This window comes from Podarcis filfolensis, assembly GCF_964270895.1.
Source record: "Podarcis filfolensis genome assembly, chromosome: 2".
Taxonomy (NCBI): Eukaryota; Metazoa; Chordata; class Lepidosauria; order Squamata; family Lacertidae; genus Podarcis; species Podarcis filfolensis.
This window is the reverse complement of record NC_139605.1, coordinates 9177664-9199474: the sequence shown is the minus strand read 5'-3', so window position 1 is coordinate 9199474 and position 21811 is coordinate 9177664. Positions and strand designations below refer to the sequence as shown.

Below are 21811 nucleotides of genomic sequence, written 5' to 3'. Positions count from 1 at the left end.
ACAGAGTAATTCAGTTTTACTAGCAAACCAGTGGTTAAACTAACCCTTTTCTAGCCGCCGGGAGCATTCGCGTGACAGACCTTCACATGATTGACGCACTAACATGTCACGACACATCGTTTGGAAAGCTCTGATTTAAAGGCTCCGTTTCCCCCACCATTTTATCCTTCCAACAATCCTTTGAGGTAGATGACGGTGACTTACCTCACAAAAAGTCACCCAGTGAGCTTCATAGCTGAGGGAGGGGTGCGGATTTGAACCTGGGTCTCTTAAACAGCACAACGCCAAACCCAGCCACAATTTGGGAAACCACCATTGGGTGAGATGTGTTGGGTGGCTCATTTTTAGTCAAGATCCCATCTGTGGATGAAACCGATTTAACACTTGCTGTAAATTAATGGAGAACAGTCCTTCAGCCCATGATGTTCCCTTCAGTACAGTGGTACCTCGGGTTGCAGACGCTTCAGGTTACAGACTCCGCTAACCCATAAATAGTACCTCGGGTTAAGAACTTTGCTTCAGGATGAGAACAGAAATCGCGTGATGGTGGCGCAGCAGCAGCGGGAGGCCCCATTAGTGGTACCTCACGTTAAGAAAAGTTTCAGGTCAAGAATGGACCTCCAGAAAGAATTAAGTTCTTAACCCAAGGTACCACTGTACTATCGGTAGCTGTGGGGACTAGCCCACGGCCTTCCAGTTGTTGCTGAACTACAACTTCCAGTCAGGGATTATGGGAGTCGCAACCCCACATCTAGAGGCTGTGTCGGCACCTGGGAAACTCATGCTATGCCAGTTGCAGCTGGTGAGGTTGGGAAGGGCAGCGACTTGGGCAAGGAGTGTCCTTCAGGCGTTACGGAAGAATCCTTGGAGGCTGATGGCAGCAGTTCCCAGGGGACAGTGCAGGATCCTACGGCGATGGGGGGACTATCTGTGAAGGACCAGGAAGCAAGTCCCCCTCTACGCTGCTTTTGGCATTTGCCTCTGAACAGTCTTGGCTCAGAGCCATAACGCCAAGAAAATCAAAATTCAAGCGTCTACCGCCTGTACCAAACACCCCATTCCAAATTTCCTCTCCACATAAAACCTGTCAATAATAAATTTCCATTTTGTGTGGCTAGGAGTGGTTCCAGAGGAACTCTTGGGGAGATAGGAAGCTTCGTAGTAATCTGCCTTATACGGAGTCAGACCACTGGTCCATCTAGCTCAATACGGTCTACACTGACTGGCAGCAGCTGTCCAGGTTTTCAAGCAGAAATCCTTCCCTGACCTAAACTGGAGATGCCTATGTTTGAATTTTGGATTTTCTGCATCCAGAGCAGGCATTCCTTGAGCTACATTCCATTCCCTTCAAAACTCATGTGTTGAATAGCTGGAGGGCAAGTTAATCTTGAAATTCTTCTCTGGCACAAATTTTTTAATCTCAGCCAGAGAATAATTTGGCGTTCTGATGCTCATCTCTTATTTGAGGTGGGCATTACTAGCCTCCTTTCGCTCTGCTCTCATTTCGGATACGTCAAGCTTTACCACATCTCTTGTTCTGATTCTCCACAGTCAAGGAAGTTTATATTGAAACCTGGCAGGTAGTATTAATATCCCTAGCTGTCTCTTAACAGATGCACCACAGTATGGAGAAATTCAAAAGGCAAGCTTACACCCATCGCTGCAGCACCTGTTTAATTCCTGCCTGTGTTACACGCTCTCAGTTTCTGTAATCCACTTGCCTTGCTGCTGAGATCACTTTTGTTTTTGATTGTTTTAAAACACTTTTATACAGTGGTACCTTGGTTTAAGAAGAGTTTAGTTTATGAACAACTTGGATGAAGAATGCTGCAAACCCGGAAGTAGGTGTTTTGGTTTGTGAACTTTGCCTTGGAATAAGAACATGTTTCGCTTCCTGTTGAGTGTGTTCCATTTGTAAATTGAGTCCCCCGCTGCTATGGGAAAGCGCACCTTGGTTTAAGAACACTGTAATACATAATCTGTTTTATTTAATGTTTGTGTGTGTTTCAGTTAGGGCTGCAACATTAAGTTCATCCACTGGTTAGATCAGTTGACTGGAAATGTTTTGATTGAATAATAATAATAATAATAATTATCTCAGATTAAATGATTTTTAGTCTGTTCCAGTAAGGGAGAGTTCGTGGTTTCATGACTGACAGTCAATGCTGTGCAACAGCCCAACTCTGAAAATTCAGGACTGACACAAGTACTGGCCAATCAGTGCTGTGCAAATCTGAGTTCAACTAATAAAATATACCAGCAGATTTTCCTTGGTCCTGATCCTAAGAAGAAAGTTGTCTGTGTGTCAGATACACTCCAAGCACACGTCCGTGACATTTACACTCAGCATAAAACCTGCATGTTCTTTGTATCCCAGCCCCGTTAATGGGGCAGAGTGAGAAAGGAAAGAACTTGAGGTAAACCAACTAGCTTTATCAAGCAATGTAAGAGATGAGCTCAAGAGAAGTAAAGACTGCATTGGACACAAGGAAACAGAAGAAAATAACCAACAAAATAATAACAGTGAGATGTATACATCACATTCTTATGTTGAGGACTAGCGCCTTTGCCTCATAAGACCAAATCTTGGGAACTAGATGTGAATCTCCGTCTGCTGCAACAGCAACAACGGCTCCTCTTCTGGGCCTGAAGATTCGTGTGGAGTTTCCTTTGATGGGCTGCAGTGAATTTTTGCCCTGCCACCCCAGCTCAGCCACCCCAAACTTCTCTGCCCCCCAACCCTGGTTCATTCTCCCTCGCCATATCAGCATACCGCTGATACTAATTCTCTCAGTGCGGCCCCACCTGCACGATACACTTAAAGCAGCATTGTACCACTTTAAACAGCCATGGCTTCTCCTGAAGAACCCCAGGAACTGTAAAGAGTATTGGGAGATCCCCTCTATTCTCCCTCAGAAAGCTACAACTCCCTGGGAAGAAGGACTGAAAATCGGTCTGGGAATTGTAAGCGCTGTGAGGGGAATAGGCGGCCGGGATGTGTGTGTGTGTGTCTCCCAATGTCTCTCATCACCCTTAATAAACTACAGTTCCCAGAATTCTTCACACGAGTGTTTAGATGGGGAAGTCAAGGCTCTTAAAACTGGGCGCTTGGCCAATGCCAATTAGCAAACTCGTGGCTGAGGTACGATTCGTTCAGAGGGCTTTTGAGTCGCACTCTGCTATGCCAGCCCAAAGCGTCAAACGTTGAGATGGCTACCTGTCTGTATGCAGTCGTGGATGGTGACTGTTGAGCCTGGTGGAAGCCTGACAGTAGGTGGCGCCAGAGAGCCAATGTCAGGCAGAGCCGACTAATTCTAGTTCTGTCCTGCCATCTTCCCTGCCGAATTCTTCCAGGGAAACACGGAGACTATAAAGAGGAAGCTGACAGACGGTGCTGCCACCCCCTGGACTGGAAGTCGGGTAGTTGGGAGGTTGGCGGGACATCCCCCTATTTGCCCTCGTGTCTCAGCCACTGCTCCTCGCAGGGATTCTTCATTCTACATTAAGCCGCCACCTTCATTTAAAATGTCCTCCCCGATTAAAGCATCGCTGTCTGCCTCCCGCCCGTGGGTTCTTAGGTGGGTGGCAAGGTGGGTGGTTCGAATGAAGCTCTTCCCACAATCGGGGCATTTGTGGGGTTTCTCTCCCGTGTGGATCCTCCGGTGCCGTGTGAAGGCCGACTTCCAGCTGAAGCTTTTCCCGCAGTCGGCGCACTTGTAGGGCTTCTCCTCGGCGTGCGTCACCTCGTGGGAAACCAGCTGGGCCCTCTCGCAGAAGCTCTTCCCGCAGTCCAGGCAGTTGTACGGCTTCTCCCCGGTGTGCAGCAGGAGGTGCCTGATGAGGACGGAGCTTCGGCTGAAGCTTTTCCCACAGTAGGAGCACTTGTAGGGCCTTTCGCCGGTGTGGGTCCTCTCGTGCAAGAGGAGCTGCGCCCTCTGGACAAAGCCCCTCCGGCAGTGGGCGCACTTGTAGGGCCGTTCGCCCGTGTGGATTCTCTGGTGTCTGATAAGGTCCGAGTGCCAGCCGAAACGCTTCTCGCAGCCCAGGCACTTGTAGGGCTTCCCTCCGGTGTGGGTCCTCAAGTGCTCGATGAACTCTGAATTCCAGTTAAAGCTCTGCCCACACTCAGAGCACTTGTAGCGCTTCTCCCGGGCGTGGATTCTCTCGTGGATGGCGTGGTAGGCCCTGCGGATGAACCGCTTATTGCAGAAGGAGCATTTGTACGGCCTCTCGCCCGTGTGGATTCTCTGATGTGTCAGGAAGACTGACTTCCTGTTGAAGTCTTTCCCGCACACCACGCAGTGGAAGGGTGTCTCGCCCGTGTGCGTCCTCTCGTGCGCAGTGAGCTGCTCCTGCTGCCGGAAGGTGTTCCCGCAAACTAAGCACTGATACGGTTTCTGTCCGGTATGGATCTGGTGGTGCCGGAGCATGTTCGCCTTGGAACAAAAGCGCTTCTCGCAATCCAGGCACTTGTACGGCTTTTCCGCTTGGTGGACTTTCTTATGCACGGCCAGTTCTGAGCTCCCCGCAAAGACCTGCTTGCAGGCGGTGCACTGATGCGCTTTCTCCCTCTTACGCATTTTCCTGGTTACTGGGAGCTGCGTGCTCTGACTCACCAGCTCTCTGCAGCTTGAGCATGTCGCCCTCGCCTGGGTTTTCTCTCCCAAAAGGTTCGCCCTCCAGCCAAAGTGCTTCCCGCAGTGCGTGCATTTGCGGGTTTTCTCTGGCTTGTAGATTCTTTGACGTCTAAGGCGATGGGAGACAGGCTCTGCACTTTCCCCGATACGCAGCTTGCGTCTGCCAGCCTTCCCAAGCGCCTGCACGTTTTCCGATTCACCGACATCCGCCGAGAGTCCCTCTTGGGATACACCACTCCTCTGATCCATGGGGTTACCTGCGAGATCTACAGATGCTTCTTCCGGAACATGAGACGTGGAAATGCTCACTTTGGCTCTGTCAAGTGAGGCTCCGGGTTCGGAGAGCTCGAGGTGCAAGGAAATCTCCTCACTCTCAGTCATGGAAGCACAACCTACGACAACAAGATTTTTTTAAAAAATGAATCTCTTCTTCTTAACAAGGTAACAGCCTATTGGCTGGATCAGGTCAGTGGCCCATCTAGTCCAGCCTCCTGTTCTCACACTGGCCAAGTCCTCAAGCAGGACATGAATACAAGAGCAATTTGTCTAATCCTCTCAAAGCCACCCAGGTTGGTGGCCATTCCTGCCTCCTGTGACAGAGAGTTCCATAGGTTAACTGAGATCTACAGGTATAGGGCAGTATACAAATTTTATTAATAGTAGTACTAGTAGTGATAGGGACGTGGGTGGCGCTGTGGTCTAAACCACAGAGCCTAGGACTTGCCGTATCAGAAGGTCGACGGTTCGAATCCCCACGACGGGGTGAGCTCCCGTTGCTCGGTCCCTGCTCCTGCCAACCTCGCAGTTCAAAAGCACGTCAAAGTGCAAGTAGATAAATAGGTACCGCTCCGGTGGGAAGGTAAACGGCGTTTCCATGCGCTGCTCTGGTTCGCCAGAAGCAGCTTAGTCATGCTGGCCACATGACTCGGAAGCTGTACGCTGGCTCCCTCGGCCAGTAAAGTGAGATGAGCGCCGCAACCCCAGAGTCGACCACGACAGGACCTAATGGGTCCCTTTACCTTTACTAGTAGTGATAATAATAATAATAATAATAATAATAATAATAATAATAATAATTTATTATTTATACCCCGCGCATCTGACTGGGTTTCCCCAACCACTCTGGGCGGCTTCCAACAAAATATTCAAATAGTCTGTCAAACATTAAAAGCTTCCCTGAACAGGGCTGCCTTCAGATGTCTTCTAAAAGGCTGGTAGTAGTAGTATTAGTATTAGTAGTAGTAGTAGTAGTATTAATAGCACCCTTTATTGTTCATATAGCTGAGAATTTAAATTGCCAATCTCTTCAGCCCAATGAAACTAATCTGTGAAATCCAAAAGCTTGCATCCTTTTACCAGCAAGAGAAATTGATCCAATCAAAGGAATTGCCTTACAGGAGTTTTTATTTAATTCTTTGGGAACAACAATTTTTTGTAGACAAAAAATATATTGCATTAAGTCCTGGGAAATTTTTTTGTTTGCTTTATATGCAAAAAACAGCTACTATGTGTTCTATATACAAAAACAACAACTTTGTTGGACTGGTCATGTTGTTCGGATTATCGTCTTCCAAAGCAACTACTCTATTCCAAACTTAAAAATGGAAGTGCAATGCTGGCGGTCAACAAAAGCAGTTTAAAGACTCTCTCAGGCAAATCTAAAAAAATGTAGTATAAACACCGACAACTGGGAAACACTGGCCTGCGAGCGCTCCAATTGGAGAACAGCCTTTACCAAAGGTGTCATGGGCTGTGAAGACGCTCGAACTCAGGACAAAAGGGAGAAACGTGCTATGAGGAAGGCACATTTGGCAAACCCTCACCACAATCACCTCCCACCCAGGAACCTTCGTCCCCACTATGGAAGGACGTGTGGATCCAAAATTGGCCTCCACAGTCACTTATGGGCACACTGTCAAGGCCATGTTCATGGAAGACAATCTTGCTTGGCTAAGAGTGATCACCCAAGAAGAAAGACGACTATTACTAAGTTGCATTCCAAAGCTTGAATTGTTTCCCATTCCAGTAGGAGTGAGAAGGAACCTGTGGCCCTCCACAAATAAACCACAGCTCCCATTGGCTCCAGCCAACATAGCCAGAGGAGAGGAATGATGGGAGTTGTAGTCCAACCAAAATATCTGGAGGACCATGCAGGCTTCGCATCCTTGTTTCAGTCATTGGTGAATTATTAGTTCACCGGTGCCATTCAGATTATTTCCTCTTCGGCTCGAATGCAGGGGGGCAGTTTTAATGGTATTGTATGCTTCACCCACCACTGGGATGTGGCCCCTGAAAGGGAATGTGGCCCTCGAGGTGATAAAGTTCCCCCATCCTTGTCACAGCCAGAGTCTTACCTGTTTTGGAGTCCAGCGCCATCTTATAGTGTCTTTGGGGAAAGAGAAATAGGCTGAGAATCTTGCTTCACAGACATTCCAGCGAAGCCGGCTTGTGTTGTCATTTGCCTCTACGTAAAACAAGAGGGTCAGTCCCTACACGAAAGAAGAGGACAAAAAGAAAGAAAGAAGAGGGTGGCGCTGTGGGTTAAACCACAGAGCCTAGGGCTTGCCGATTAGAAGGTTGGTGGTTCGAATCCCCGCGACAGGGTGAGCTCCCGTTGCTCAGTCCCTGCTCCTGCCAACCTAGCAGTTCGAAAGCACATCAAAGTGCAAGTAGATAAATAGGTACCGCTCCGGCGGGAAGGTAAACGGCGTTTCCATGCGCTGCTCTGGTTCGCCAGAAGCGGCTTAGTCATGCTGGCCACGTGACCCGGAAGCTGTACGCCGGCTCCCTTGGCCAATAAAACGAGATGAGCGCCGCAACCCCAAAGTCGTCCACGACTGGACCCAACAGTCAGGGGTCCCTTTACCTTTTAAAACAAGAAGGCCAGTCCCTACACGAAAGAAGAGGACAACGACACAACAACTCTGACATCACAAATGGCAATATCGCAGAAATCCATAGAACCCGTCAACTGACCAGGGCAGTCTGTTAGTGACCTTACGGTGGCTGCCCCTGTATAACAAAATGTCAAAGGGAGACCCCAAAATGCAACTTTAGCCCCTGCCTGCTCCAAAGACTGAAAACACAAGGAGCTTGGGGTTCGAGAGAAGCTACAAGTTCTTTTATGTACAATGGAACTTCAGAGAACACACGATTTAAGTCGCTCCAAAAGAAGGTGGCGGACTCTCCTTCCTCAGGTTTTTTTTTAAAGCAGAGGTTGGAGGGCCATCTGCCATAGATGCTTGAGATCCCTGCTCTGCAGGGGGTTGGTCTAGATGACCAGGGGGAGTCCATTCCAACTCTACAATTTTATGATTCTACATGGGAGCACTCCCAATAATCTGCACAGGTATGTGCACAGGTAAAATAGCAGATCTAGCCAAAAGGCAAAACACAGAGAGCTGCACCAACTGTCACAGTGCATCCCTAATTATTATGGCATTATTTTTTTATTATTATTAAAATTTGTATATCAGGGCAGTTCACATAATTAAACGATTACTGCATATGAAGGTTGTTTCATCTTAGGAAGAGAGTGGCTGTAAGGGGGAGTAGCTACGACACTCATGAAGGGACCCTGCACTTTGGAATCTGCCGCTATATTAGACTACAACTCCCATCATCCCTCACCATTGGCTACAGTGGCTGATGGGACTTGGAGTCCAGCAACTTCTGGAGGGTCACAGGTACCCTGTCCCTGATTTAATGGGAGATGTCAGGGATTGGCAGATTAAGTTGGCGGGTTATGCCGAATTGGCAAAAATGACCAGAAGAATCAGAAACCAGAATTTTAATAAGGGATAGAGAAAATTTATAATTTATCTTAAAAACCATTGTAAACCGTTAGTAGGACTGGAATAACCCTTGTAGTTTAATGGTGAATTTTGGACATAACGGAGATGTAAAAGATCTGGATTATCGTGAAAGATGCAGGAGGAAATGGCTAACAATAGGACCCACAAAAGAGGAGGAAGAAAGTCTGGGAGATTCTTTGGAATCTTGTTTTATGTTGTATATTGGATGTGTGACTGTAAAACTTTGATCTGAAAGCAAAATAAACAAATGAAAATAATGAAAATAATGAAAATAATGAAAATAATAATAATAATAATAATAATAATAATAATAATAATAATAAAAAATAGAAGCAGTTGCTCTGCCCCTGAACTCCATGTAGGAGCAGAAAGACACAAACCAGCCAGGACTCGGGAGTCAGGCTACAAGGCTGGTATTCCTACTACAGGCCTCTATGCTGTGAACTGCCCTGATGTCTGCGGATGGAGGGCAGTATACAAATTGCATTAATAATAATAATAATAATAATAATAATAATAATAATAATAATATGCAACTGGTTTTGCTGATTAAGACTCAGCAGTCTCCTTCCCATTCATGAAACTGGAAGCCCTGGGCCCTCTTAAACCCAAAGCGGAAGTGTTGCTCCTGGACCATGGATGAGGGAGTCTGTGTTGCCCTCCAGGCGGTGCTGGACTCCAACTCCCATCAGCCCCTGCTGTTGGCCAAAATGGCTGCAGGGGCTGATGGGAGTTGAAGTCCAACACCAGGTAGTGCTTAGCCAGGCCCGTTTTAATCCACGACATACACAGGGCTTTAATATACTGTGATCAAAAACCGAGGAGAGGAAATGAGGTAACTAGGCATGTAATCATAACCATAACAACAACAGAAACAACACTTTGGACGCCTGACAATGACTCCAGTCCAGAAAAACTGACAATCTAGCACCCGCCAGATGCTGTTGAACTACAACTCCCATCTCCCCCTGACCACTAGGCTGCGCAGCCTGGGGGCTGATGGGAGTTGGGAGCCCCACAACCTCTGGAGGGGCCAGGGGTCACCCCCCCCATCCCTGTAAGAAAGAAATGTGCCTGGATGACATAACTATTTATATTTATTTATAAAGGTCTGGACCCAAAAACTCTCTCAGATGGGATCTCTCCCCCAGGTGCAGAAGACATTAGAGGCAATATATGAGAATGTTTTCTCACTGAATCTCTCTGACAGCCTTTTTCATGCCTTTGTCTTTTCTGATGGCCTTTGTTCCCAAATGCAGCAGACCCCAGACCGTTCCATACAGCCTGGTTTCTTGATTTCTTTTTCACCCTATTGAACATCTGCCTCTGGCAATAAAAAATATAAAAATGCAATAAATCTGAAGTGAATTGGCTTTAAAAAAGAGAAATATCTCGAGTGGATTGGCATTCATTAAAAAGAAAAGGGCTGGACTGCAGTCCTGTCTGTGCACTCCTATTCCTTAGGAACGTAGCCCTGAGCAACTAAAAATTAAAATTAATATCAATGCACCCGCAGATCAGTTTGCTTGCGGGTTCCTTCGCTCCACACACCCGTGGAGATTAAAAATGGCAACAAGGACATAAAGCTTCTTGTATCCAATTTCAGGGCCTCGGATCTTACCTCTGGACACAGAAATAAACAGGCCACATTGCTGGCACCCTCCCCCTTTTTTTTTGCAAACCCGATCTCAGATACACACCCACCCGCACCCCAAAATGCACACCCTTTAGTTGCATTTTGTGAAACTTACCAGGGGCTGCAGCAAGGCTCCCCCACGGAGACAGCCGCGCCCCGCAAGCCGTGCAAAATAAAATGCATGGGAAGCCCAGGCAGCCCCTTGCAGAGTCGATCATTTAAGGCAGGACGGGATCCCCTTTCCTGTCTTTCCCAGCGCAACCTCCGGGGCCCCCTGGTGGCCGCACGAGGTATCATGGAATCGTCAAGTTGGAAGGGAACCCTAGGGTCATCTAGACCAACCCCCCCCCCCCCCGCAATGCAGGAATCTCAGAGAAAGCATCCCTGACAGAGGGCCATCCAACATCTGCTTAAAAGCCTCCAAGGCAGGAGAGGCCACAACCTTCCGGGGGAGCCTGTAGTGACATCGGAAAGTTTCACAGGCCAGGGTGGAAGATACAGGTGTCCAATGTTTTCCACCCCCAGTTAGAGGGACTCTTTGCTTTTTATACTCCGAGTGAGGAAAATCAAAAGCTGCCTTACAGAATTGTAGAATCATAGACTTGGAAGACAAAACTAGACAGCATCTTAAAAAGCAGAGACATCACCTTGCCAACCAAGGCCCGTATAGTAAAAGCTATGGTTTTCCCAGTAGTGATGTGTGGAAGTGAGAGCCGGACTATAAAGAAGGCTGATCGCCGAAGAATTATGCTTTTGAATTATGGATTCATTTGGATGCTTTGGAATTATGGTGCTGGAGGAGACTCTTGAGAGTCCCATGGACTGCAAGAAGATCAAACCGATCCATTCTGAAGAAAATCAGCCCTGAGTGCTCACTGGAAGGGCAGATCCTGAAGCTGAGGCTCCAATACTTTGGCCACCTCATGAGAAGAGAAGACTCCCTGGAAAAGACCCTGATGCTGGGGAAGATGGAGGGCACAAGGAGAAGGGGATGACAGAGGAGGAGATGGTTGGACAGTGTTCTCGAAGCTACCAGCATGAGTTTGACCAAACTGCGGGAGGCAGTGGAAGACAGGAGTGCCTGGCATGCTCTGGTCCAGGGGGTCACGAAGAGTCAGACACGACTAAATGACTAAACAACAACAGACTTGGAAGGGATCCCCAGAGGTCATCTAGTTGAACCCCCCACAAAAAAAAAAAATAGTGCAGGAATCACAACTAATGCATCCCTGACCGATGACCCTCTGTTTAAAAATTTCAGTCCGTCACCTTCTGAGGGAGTCCATTCCGCTGTCAGAAAGTTTTCTCCTGCTTCACAGGGTGAGAGCCGAACCAATAGCTTCAGGTTACAAGAAAGGAGATTCCGACTAAACACCAGGAAGAACTTTCTGAATGTGAGAGCTGCTTGACAGTGGAAGGGGCTCCCTTGGGAGGTTGTGGCCTCTCCTTCCTTGGAGGTTGGCTGGCCATATGTCATGGATGCTTTCTCTGAGATTCCTGCATTGCAGGGGGTTGGACTAGATGACCCTTGGGGTCTCTTCCAAGTCTACTATTCTATGGCCCCCAGAAAAGGCATCTGGTTTGGCCCCCCGTGAGCACAGCAAGCTGGACAAGATGGGCCTCTGGCCTGATCCAGGTGAAGGCTGCTCTGGAGGAGGAGGATGGTGGTGGTGGTGGTATCAAATTTATATACCGCCCTATACCCAGAGGTCTCAGGACAGTTCACAGAAAAGATCAAAATAATAATAATAATAATAAATTTTATTTATACCCCGCCCTCCCCAGCCAGAGCCGGGCTCAGGGCGGCTAACACCAATAAAATTACAGTAAAAACATAATAGGGGGGAAAGGGGGGGGGAGACTAATTTAAAATACAGGTTAAAATGCAATTTAAAATGCAGCCTCATTTTAAAGTAGCTGATAAATCAAGACCATAAGGGGAGGGAAACATAACGGTCAGACCGAGTCCAAACCAAAGGCCAGGCGGAACAGCTCTGTCTTGCAGGCCCTGCGGAAAGATGTCAAGCCCCGCATAAAACATAAAAACCACAATATGTATATATAATTAAAATAAAAACAACAACCCAATAACACCCCCCCAAAAAAACCCCACATTTTAAAAGGGTATAGGATGTCAATCAGATCAAAGGCCTTGTTAAAAGGGAACGTTTTTCCCTAATAATTAATAATTAAACATTTTTTTGGAAGCCGCCCAGAGTGGCTGGGGAAGCCCAGCCAGATGGGCGGGGTACAAATAATAAATTGTTGTTGTTGTTGTTGTTGTTGTTGTTGTTGTTGTTGTTGTTGTTGTTGTTGTTGTTGTTGTTGTTGTTGTGATGATGATGATGATGATGATGATACAGCAGCAGCAAAAGAGAGCTTTATTCATCTCCGCCCTGCTTCGGAGCGGCTCCCTCAGGGTTAAGCGCAGCGAGTTCGGAGCGCTAGAGCGGACAGTCCTCCCGCCCCCGGGCCCTCCACCCGCACATGCCAGGGAGAAGGAGGAGGAGGCTGCTGCGGCGGCGCGGGGACTTCCTGGCCCGCCCACCTTGCGGAGGCGGACTTTGGCGGACTCCGGGAGCCTCTTGCCGGCGGGTTGAGAGGAGCGGAGGAGGGAGGCGGCTCCGGGCTGGTCTTCTGCAAGCAGGTGCTTCTTCGGGTTCAGTCCTTGGCCGCGACCCCCTTCCGTGGGGAAGGGAAGGGTCTCAAAGCCCCCCCGCGCCCCATAGGATACTAGGGTGCCCAGGTGCGGAAAGAGGGCAGGGATCCTGCACCTGGAATGGGTGTTGCAGGGGGATCTTTAATGGTTGTTCAACAGGTGCACCTGCCAGGGCTCCAGAAGGAGGAGGTGCAGCAGCAGGTGCACCTTTAACATTTTTTAGCATTTTTTATTGGGATTTGTGAACTCCTTAAATCTCTTTTTTAAAAAAAAAAAATCCCAAGCACCTCACTTAAAATAAAACGTACATTTAAAAAGTACTGGTAAAAGTCAGTTTTGTTTTGCTTTGTTTTTTAAAAAAAGGTTGATCTTTTTAAATGCAAAATATAAATAAATCAGCATGGTAAAATAAAGTTATATGCTAAGATACAAGTCGGCTTTGCAAAATACTGTTACTGTTCTGATAAAACTGATCATAGCTCTGCATGGACAGCTGTTCAGCAAGTGCAGCTGTCAGGGCTCCTACAACATTAATTTATTTTATTTTAATGGGATTTGTAAACGGCTTAAATCTTTAAAACTGCCAAGCACCTTGCTTAAAATAAAATAGACATTAAAAAGTATCAATAAAAGTCAGATTTAAAAACATGTTGATCTTAAAAAAACCTATCAATAAATTAGCAGTTTAAAATTTACATTGTAAAATAAAGTGATATGTTAAAATGCAAGTCAACTTTACAGCAGTATTCTGGAGCAAAATACCATCACTATGCTGGTAACACCCACTCATAGCTGTGTATAGTTGCTTAGAAGTTCAGCAAGTGTAGCGTTCAGGGTTCCTGCACCTTGTGGGACTCCAGCACTTTTCACAGCTGTGTAGAAAAAGTAATGCCAGGCAGTGTAGCTTGCCTTGCAAGTTCTGGCTTCCCCAGCTTTTAAAAGGGATCTTGAATTGAGTTGTAGCAATGAGAAAAGAGAAAATCTTCCTTCCTTATAAGGTGTAATGAAGACCACTGACATACAGATACCTTTAAAAAAGGATCAGGTAAATTAATAGAGGAGAAGACCATTGATGTCTCCTAGCCACAATGGCAACGTTCTCCCTCCATTGTCAAGCATTCTTTGGGAAGAGGGATTGATTGTTAAGCCATTCCGGGAATTGTAGATCCATGACAGGGATAGGGTTTCTCATAACAATAGGTACTTAGCGCCATTAACAAACCACTTCCCAAGATTCCTCCTATACTGTCTTAAGTGTTTAGTTCAGATGGGGCCCGAGGCTGTAGGTTTTGTCTAATGTGTCTTCATTGTCTTTCCCTTCCATTAGGGAGAAGCCTCCCTTCCTTAATCCAGATTCCTAAATTCTGTCTGTATAATAAACCTTCTCTACCTGTGGACTTCTCTGAAAACAACTGGCCACTGCAGGTCAGGCGGCAGTGGAAAATGGCAGTAGAGCGGGGCGATGTATCGACACTGGCTGTAAAGTTAAAGTCTGCCCCCTGGACTACAATTAAGGTTGAGGAGCCGGATCCAGAGATGGAGCAGAGTCTGGTTCTTGAGATCCAGGAAGGGGGCACTAGAGGATTCTGGGAAAGAACCGTTCCGCCACAGGCCAACCGGGAAGGCAACGAAGAGGTGCAGCGGAGCTGGGAAGCTCAACTTCAGGGCTTTGTGAAGGCGCTTGAGTCCCCTCATTTGGACGGGGGCCGCTCTCAGCCGCCACGGCCCACCCCGCAGGACAATTGCGTTAGGGAGGCGGCTGGAGGACAGAGGGCCACCAAACTCCCGCCAGGCCTCTGCTCGGAGGAGTCGCACAAAACCCTGCTGCCCCAAGATGGGGCAGGCGGTGGAACAGTGAAGGAAGAGGTTCCGGAGGGCGAGACGGTCGCAGAGGATACTCTGCGGCTGCGCTTCAGACATTTCTCCTGCCGCGAAGCGGAGGGGCCGCGGGACGTGTGCCGGAGGCTCCGCAAACTTTGCCACCGGTGGTTGAAGCCTGAAAGGCGCACCAAGGAGGAGATTGTAGAGCTGGTGGTCTTGGAGCAGTTCCTGGCCCTCCTCCCGAAAGAAATCCAGAGCAGGATCAGGGCCTGGGACCCAGAGACTTGCTCCCAGGCGGTGGCCTTGGCGGAAGATTTCCTGATGAGGCAGCGGCATGATGAGGAGGAAGAAAAGAAGGAGGTAGCTGGGTTTGATAGCTGAGTGGTCCTCGTTCAGCCTTGCTTTATTTTGTTTATTCCAGGGATGGGAAACCATGGTGACCTTCCAGATCTTTGCCAGACTTCAACTCCCATCAGCCGCAGCCAGTGTGACCAATAGGCATTGGATGATGGGAGTTGTAGTCCGGGGATTATTTAACTGTAAGCCACTTTGGGGGCTCAAGAACACTGAGTAATGGCTTTGTCCTTCTCTGTGCAGGATTAGCCAGTGTGGTATAGTGGTTAAGAGTGGTGGACTTGTAATCTGGTGAAATGGGTTCGATTCCCCGCTCCTCCACATGCAGCTGCTGGGTGACCTTGGGCCAGTCACACTTCTCTGAAGTCTCTCAGCCCCACTCACCTCACACAGTGTTTGTTGTGGGAGAGGAAGGGAAAGGAGGTTTTTAGCCGCTTTGAGACTCCTTCGGGTAGTGATAAGGCGGGATCTCAAATCCAAACTCCTCTTCTTCTTCTTCTTCAGATCACTCATCAAGATGGAAGGGCCAGGGCTCAGCGGCAAAGTTTCCTGACCTCTCTCATAATGCCAAAACTCATGGGCTGAATGTTGGAAGTTTCAGAACAGACAAAAGAAAGAGTTAAACTGTGGAACTCGCTGCCACAAGAAGCAGCAATGGCCACCAACCTAGATGACTTTAAAAGAGGACTAGACGCATTCATTGAAGAGAGGGCTCTCAATGGCCATTAGCTATGATGGCTGTGCTTGACCGCCACAGTGGAAGGCAGTAATGCTTCTGAACACCAGTTGCGAGGAACAGAAGGGGAAAGGGCTCTTGTGTTCAGATCCTGCTTGTGAGGCAGCTTGTTGGCCCCGTGAGAACAGGATCCTGGGCTAAATGGGTCTCTGGTCTGATCCATCAGGCTCTTCTCTCATATATATATATATATATATATATATATATATATATAATTTGCTGAATATGCATTTGCTGAATATGCATAGGTTCAGAATGAGACCAAGAGCATCAAGTGATACTGAGGATAATCCTAGCAACGTTTTCCAATGTATTTCTTATCAACAAAAAACTGTGGTGCGGTGTATGAGCAAATTTTTATTCTGAAAAGTGTGGCCCAGAGAAAAAAGTTTGAGAACCACTGATCTAGGAGGAAGCCCATGAGTTCTAGTGGTACAGGACACAGGAAGAAAAACATTTCTCTTACTTGCTTTCTCCGCTCCTCTGTTAGGTTCCCCTGCCTAACTTGCCTTTTCCCTTAACTAAATATATATGCATCTGTCAATGAAATGCTGTTTCTCAATGCTGTTTCAGGTAATGAGGTCATCCAGGGATAAGCCAGATTGTCTTCCTACGGCAGAAGCAGAACCCCTGGACTTGGGCCAAACGCCAGCCCTGAAGGAGATCAAACAAGAGGAGGACTTGGATGTTACCATGCAGGGTGAGGACCTTTTCTGTTATTGGATTCAGAGTTTCCAATTAGGGGCTTCATCAAAAGACATTTGATGAATCTGGCATACGGTTCTGGTAGGCCATCTGTTCCCCCCACCCTAATCTTGCTGCTTGCCGAATTCTGCACACACTGTAGGGCTTGGTGCTTTATCGAATATCGCCTAAAACTGGTTTGAATTCCATACTGTCTTATCAGTTTCATAGTTTTTGACTTGGCAATGTGTTGTGAATCATGATACATGTGTGTTCGCGTGCTGTGCAAAAATCGCAATGTGGGAAAAACCTTGACCATCCTCATTTCAGACATTGGGATATATCAATACAGTCGTACCTTGGAAGTTGAACAGAACCCGTTCCGGAAGTCCATTTGACTTCCAAAGCGCAGCTTCTGATTGGCTGCAGGAAGCTCCTGCAGCCAACTGGAAGCCGCGGAAGCCGCGTCAGACGTTGTGCTTCCGAAAGAACGTTAAAAAACCGGTCTTCGGTTTTTGAACATTCAGGTAATTAAAAGAAACTTTCTCAAAGAATTGGAATTGGAGCTTAATTTGGCAGAGATTGGAGGAGAAAGGTCTACGAGTTGCGCTTGCACAAGAGAAGGCCATGGTTCTCACAGCTGGTTTCAAAACTGATCGCTGTAGCCGCTGATACTTCTAGTTGCACAACTGTTTTGCTGGATGTCATATTGAGCAACCGTTATTCTTGCCCTTACATCGGTGGACAAGAGAGCATTGAATCTGGGCCATAGGTAGCATTCAGTTTGCTCAGAATAGACCCATTGACATGAATGAACATGACTAAGTTTGGTCCGTTAATTTCAATGGCTCTGCTCTGCATAAAATTTAGTTGAATGACACCTATAATACAACTTTTCTGCTCATTTTAATTCTTTGCATTTATATGTATGTCAGCGTATATATCTCTGCTAACAAATAATCCCCGTTCTCAAACAGATACCGTATTTTTTGCACCATAACACTCACTTTCCCCGTTCTCAAACAGATACGGTATATCTTTGTTTCAGAGCGTGGGTGTATTGTTCTTAGTATTTTATTTTGATTTCAATAAAGTTCTACATGGGGATCCAAGGATATCTTCATTATTCATGTCTCCTGTTGTTTTATTAAAATGTGATTCGAGGATCCCTTTTCCACTGTTCAGGGAATCATTTAGTTTCTTCATTCTCCCCCTTTGTATTCTAGAAAGTAATTTGAGGAAGGAGAAGACCCAAACAGAAGTTTCTGGAGACGTGCAGCCATATTGGATGTCGTCAGGGAGCTGCGACCAGCACATTTCCCCCCATCCTGATTTTTGGGAAGCCTCCGAGAGCCGCATGGGAAGTGGACCCGAGAATGAAAGCTCGGTTCATTGTCCTCAAGGCTGTTGCAAACAATTCAATGGAACAACCAACCCCCAGGGAATCTTCAAAGGCGAGGGACGGATCTCTTGCACCGAGTGTGGGCAGCTTTGCAGAAGCAATCATGGTGAAGATTGGAGAATGCACTTGGAAGAGAAACCTTACGAGTGCTCGGATTGTGGGAAGAGGTTTAGCCGGAAAGCCGACCTTGTCAGTCATCAGAGAATACACACAGGGGAGAAACCCTACAAATGCCCAGACTGCGGGACCAGCTTCAGCGACTGCTCGAGCCTCAGCAGGCACCGCAGGACCCACAGCGACGAGAGGCCCTACATCTGCTCGGAGTGTGGGAAGAGCTTCGCTCAGAGAGCAAACCTTATTAAGCACCACCGGACCCACACAGGGGAGAGGCCTTATACCTGCTTAGAGTGCGGGAAGAGCTTCAGCCAGCAGTCGAACCTGATCTTGCACAGGAGAACCCACACGGGAGAGAGGCCCCATAAGTGCCCCGAGTGCGGGAAAGGCTTCAGCCGGAGGTCTCACCTCCGCGTCCACGAGAGAGCCCACACCGGAGAGAAGCCGTTCCTGTGCTCAGTTTGCGGGAAAGGCTTCAGCCGGAGGCCTAAGCTGGTGACGCACCAGAGAATCCACACGGGAGAGAAACCGTACGAATGCTCCGACTGTGGCAAAGGTTTCACGGGAGCCTCTAGCCTGAACAGGCATAAGCGGATTCATTCCGGACAGATCCCACAGGTCCCCCCACGGCAACTGATTTTTAACAGAAGCCATGTTTTGAACTGAGCAACGGTTTTGAGGGAGGGCAGCACAGTGTGCAGTAGGCCCCAAAGACCTACAGGCCCCAAAGACCTACAGGCCCCAAAGACCTACAGGCCCCAAGACCTATAGGCCCCAAAGACCTACAGGCCCCAATGACTCACTTCTATGCACAGTGGACTCTGGTGTCGTGGTTTGAGCATCCAGCTAAGACTGGATATCTGAGGTTGCAGTCAATTCACTCCCAGCCTGAGCGGACCCATTGAAACGAAAGAACCTACATCAGTCATGTCCGTTAACGTCAGTGCGTCTACTCTGAGTAGGACTAGCATTGAATACGACCACCGGGATCAAATCCCCACTCAGCCATAAGGCTTCCTTAGGGGATCTTGGGCTAGGGCAGTGGTTCCCAAAGGTTTTTTGGGTCACTGCCCTCTTGGTTCCATAAGCTCGCCCCCCCCAGTGCCCCCTACCCTATGAAAAGCATTATTCAGAATAGCGGTTTCCACGACCTGCTAAGGAAGATAACAACACAATCAAATTCAAAACAGGAACAATTAATTGCACATATATTCTAAATCTAGTTAGAACTATTTTGTAGCGTTGGAAGGGACCCTGAGGGTCATCCAGTCCAACCCCGTGCAATAATTTAGTTTAATTCAACAAAATTGATTAACTTGATCCCCTGATGCCAGCTTTTCAAAGTCTGCTGGTCATTTACATTTCCTGTGTATATTGTTGTTCTTTACATTTTAAGCAATGTGCTCCTTGTATTCCCCCCCCCCACAGCATCCCTTAGAGTCTGCTTGAATTTATTTTGCCACAAGTTTGTGTTCCATTTTGTTTCCTACATTTGGACAAGACTTGCGTTTTCTGAAAGATGCCTTCTTGCCTCCAATAGCTTCCTTGACTCTGCTCATTAACCACGCTGGCATCCTCTTGGCTCTCGTGGCACCTTTCCAATTTATTCTAGCTGAGCTTCTGTTATTGAGGTTTTGGTGCCGCCCCACTTTGGGACAGAGATTTGACCCCTTTGGCTTTCCTTTTCAAACTTCTTTATACTACCGGGTAATTCCTTAGTTTTTTGTAAGTTTCCTCAATTTGAAGTCAAACATGACTGAGTTGGACTTCCTTGCCCTTTGTTCAGTCAGAAATATATTGAATTTGATAGCGCTTGGGTCGGCGTTTCCAGTTGATTCAACACCACTTAAGTACCCTGCCCCAAAGTCCTAAGCAGCACTTAAGATCTCAGCCTAGCCTGCCTCACAAGGTTGTTGGTAAGGGGAAATCCTTGCAAGGTGGGGTATAAAAATGTAATAAAACACATGAAATAAGTAAAAAACCAGCATATGGGCAGTGGTGTGCGATCCCCTCCCCTGGAAAACTGGATTTTGTGTGATCCCTTGGCATATTCACTTAATGAGGGGTGAACAATGCATGTATGAACTTGCCGCAAGAAGGTGATTTCAGGTGCAGCTGGGGATCTTATAGATGGCACTTGAAGCATCAGTATGTTGCTGGACTCCAATTCCCATCATCCCTGACCATTGGCCATGCTGGCAGGGCCTGATGGGAGCTGGAATCTAACAACTTCCAGAAGGTCATAGGCTCCCCGTTTCTGGATTAAAACATCCACTGTATATTTTGGAATCTTGTTTGTCTGTTTAATGTGCATTTTTGGACACCTCTTAAGATAATTGTGGCCTAATTTCCAGTTACTGTCCCTGAGTTCAACACACAGGTTTTCTTCCGTGTTTGGATACAGCTGGACGCCATTTTGAATCAAGATGGCTGACTGGACCCTTCAGAACAACACTGATTTCAACCACTGATTTTAAAAACTGCAGTGATTTTGTTGTGGTCGTTGTTACTTAGGGTTGTATCCAGTGCTGGTCCTGCTCAGAGTAGACCGATTGAAGTGAATGGGCATGACTAACTTAGGTCCATTAATTTCAGTGGGTCTACTCTGAGTAGGACTTCGCTGGATACAGCCCTTAGGATTCCAGAGGATTGCCTGTGTATGAGGCTGCTAGTCAGTAAATAAAGTCCTGCTTATGCAGAAAGTTCCTTTCCAGTTGTCCTTCTGTTCTCTGGCTTCCATAATAAATGCCCATAACCAACTGTTCCCTGGGTTCATTCCCTTCCCTTCTCCTTTCTTTAGGGTCTAAAAATCCTTTTCAGTGGACTTAGGCCCAATCTGTACTATACATTTCAAGCAGTACTGGAGCTCTTCAGGCAGTCGTGGCTTCCTGCAAAGAATCCTGGGAAGTGTAGTTTTTTTAAGGGGGGGCTGAGAGTTGCTAGGAGACCCATAATGCCCATTCTACACTTTTGGTGTGGCAGCTTTTACACTTCGGAACTCCCTCCTCATTGACATTCAGCAGGTGCCTTTTCAGCGCCCGCTAAAATCTTTTGTGTTTAGGGAATCCTACCTGGACATGTAAAATTGATATGCGTTTTAATCTGGAGTGCTAGTTTAGAATGTATACTTTTTAAACTCCTGGCTCCAGTCACCTTTTTATATAAACTTGCTATTAACATTGGTTTCTACGGACAGTTTTGATGCATATTTCATCTGCTTTGTAAACCGCTTAGGGGTTTCATTTGCAGTCAAGTGGTATACAACTTTTGTTGAATGAATAAAACACAAATACAGTCAAACCTCAGTTCCTGAACAGCTTTGTTTTCAAACGTTTCGACTCCCGAACGCCGAAAACCCGGAAGTAAATGCTCCGTTTTTTGAACATTTTTCGGAAGCCGAACGTCCAACGCGGCTTCGGCTTGAGTGCAGGAAGCTCCTTCAACCAATCAGAAGCCGCGCCTCAGTTGTCGAACGTTTCGGAAGCCAAACAGGCTTCCGGAACGGAGTATGTTCAATAACTGAGGTTTGACTGTAGTACAGCCTGTGTCAACAGAGGAGAGCTGTAGGCCAGGCATAGGAAACCTGTCCACCCTCCAGATGTTGCTGAACTACAACTCCCATCATACTCTGCCATTGGGGGCAGATGGGAGATGTAGTCCAGCAACATCGGGCAGACCAAAGGCTCCCTGCCAGTGTTAGAAACTCAGCGTATAAGCTAGGCGCCAAATTTCTATGATCTCAGCTACATTGCTTGACTGTAGCTTGCTTTTACAATTCATTGGCCCCAGTATGCAAGGAGAAACACACAATGGAAATGGTACTGAAGATGGACTAAGGCCGAGGTTTTTAAACTGTGGTCGCCAACCTGGTGCCCACAAACCTTCACGCAGTTGCAATTGGAACTTCGCCAGTAGCAAAACGCGCCTGGGGAATTTCTAACACAGCTCCCTGC

The 21811-nt window shown here is 47.3% G+C and overlaps 2 protein-coding genes across 3 annotated transcripts; one reads left to right on the top strand and one right to left on the bottom strand.

Annotated features, from left to right (window-relative positions):
- Nucleotides 1–2412: 2412 nt before the first annotated feature.
- On the bottom strand, nucleotides 2413–10410 carry LOC310756832 (uncharacterized protein). Of its 2 annotated transcripts, XM_083601670.1 has the most exons (4): nucleotides 10204–10410; nucleotides 9647–9778; nucleotides 6992–7126; nucleotides 2413–5029 (listed from the first exon to the last, which is right to left on the bottom strand). In XM_083601670.1, the coding sequence occupies exons 3-4, from the start codon at nucleotides 7011–7013 to the stop codon at nucleotides 3498–3500; spliced, it is 1554 nt and encodes a 517-aa protein (XP_083457796.1). In that variant the 5' UTR covers nucleotides 7014–7126; nucleotides 9647–9778; nucleotides 10204–10410; the 3' UTR covers nucleotides 2413–3497. The 2 variants fall into 2 exon arrangements, with proteins under 2 accessions (XP_083457796.1, XP_083457795.1); XM_083601669.1 differs by lacking the exon at nucleotides 9647–9778.
- Nucleotides 10411–12582: 2172 nt separating this feature from the next.
- LOC310756723 (uncharacterized protein) lies at nucleotides 12583–20560 on the top strand. The gene is made up of 4 exons (XM_083601351.1): nucleotides 12583–12735; nucleotides 14075–14928; nucleotides 16232–16358; nucleotides 17569–20560. Exons 2-4 carry the CDS (start codon nucleotides 14191–14193, stop codon nucleotides 18522–18524), a joined length of 1821 nt encoding a protein of 606 aa, XP_083457477.1. The 5' UTR covers nucleotides 12583–12735; nucleotides 14075–14190; the 3' UTR covers nucleotides 18525–20560.
- The last annotated feature ends 1251 nt before the right edge of the window (nucleotides 20561–21811 follow it).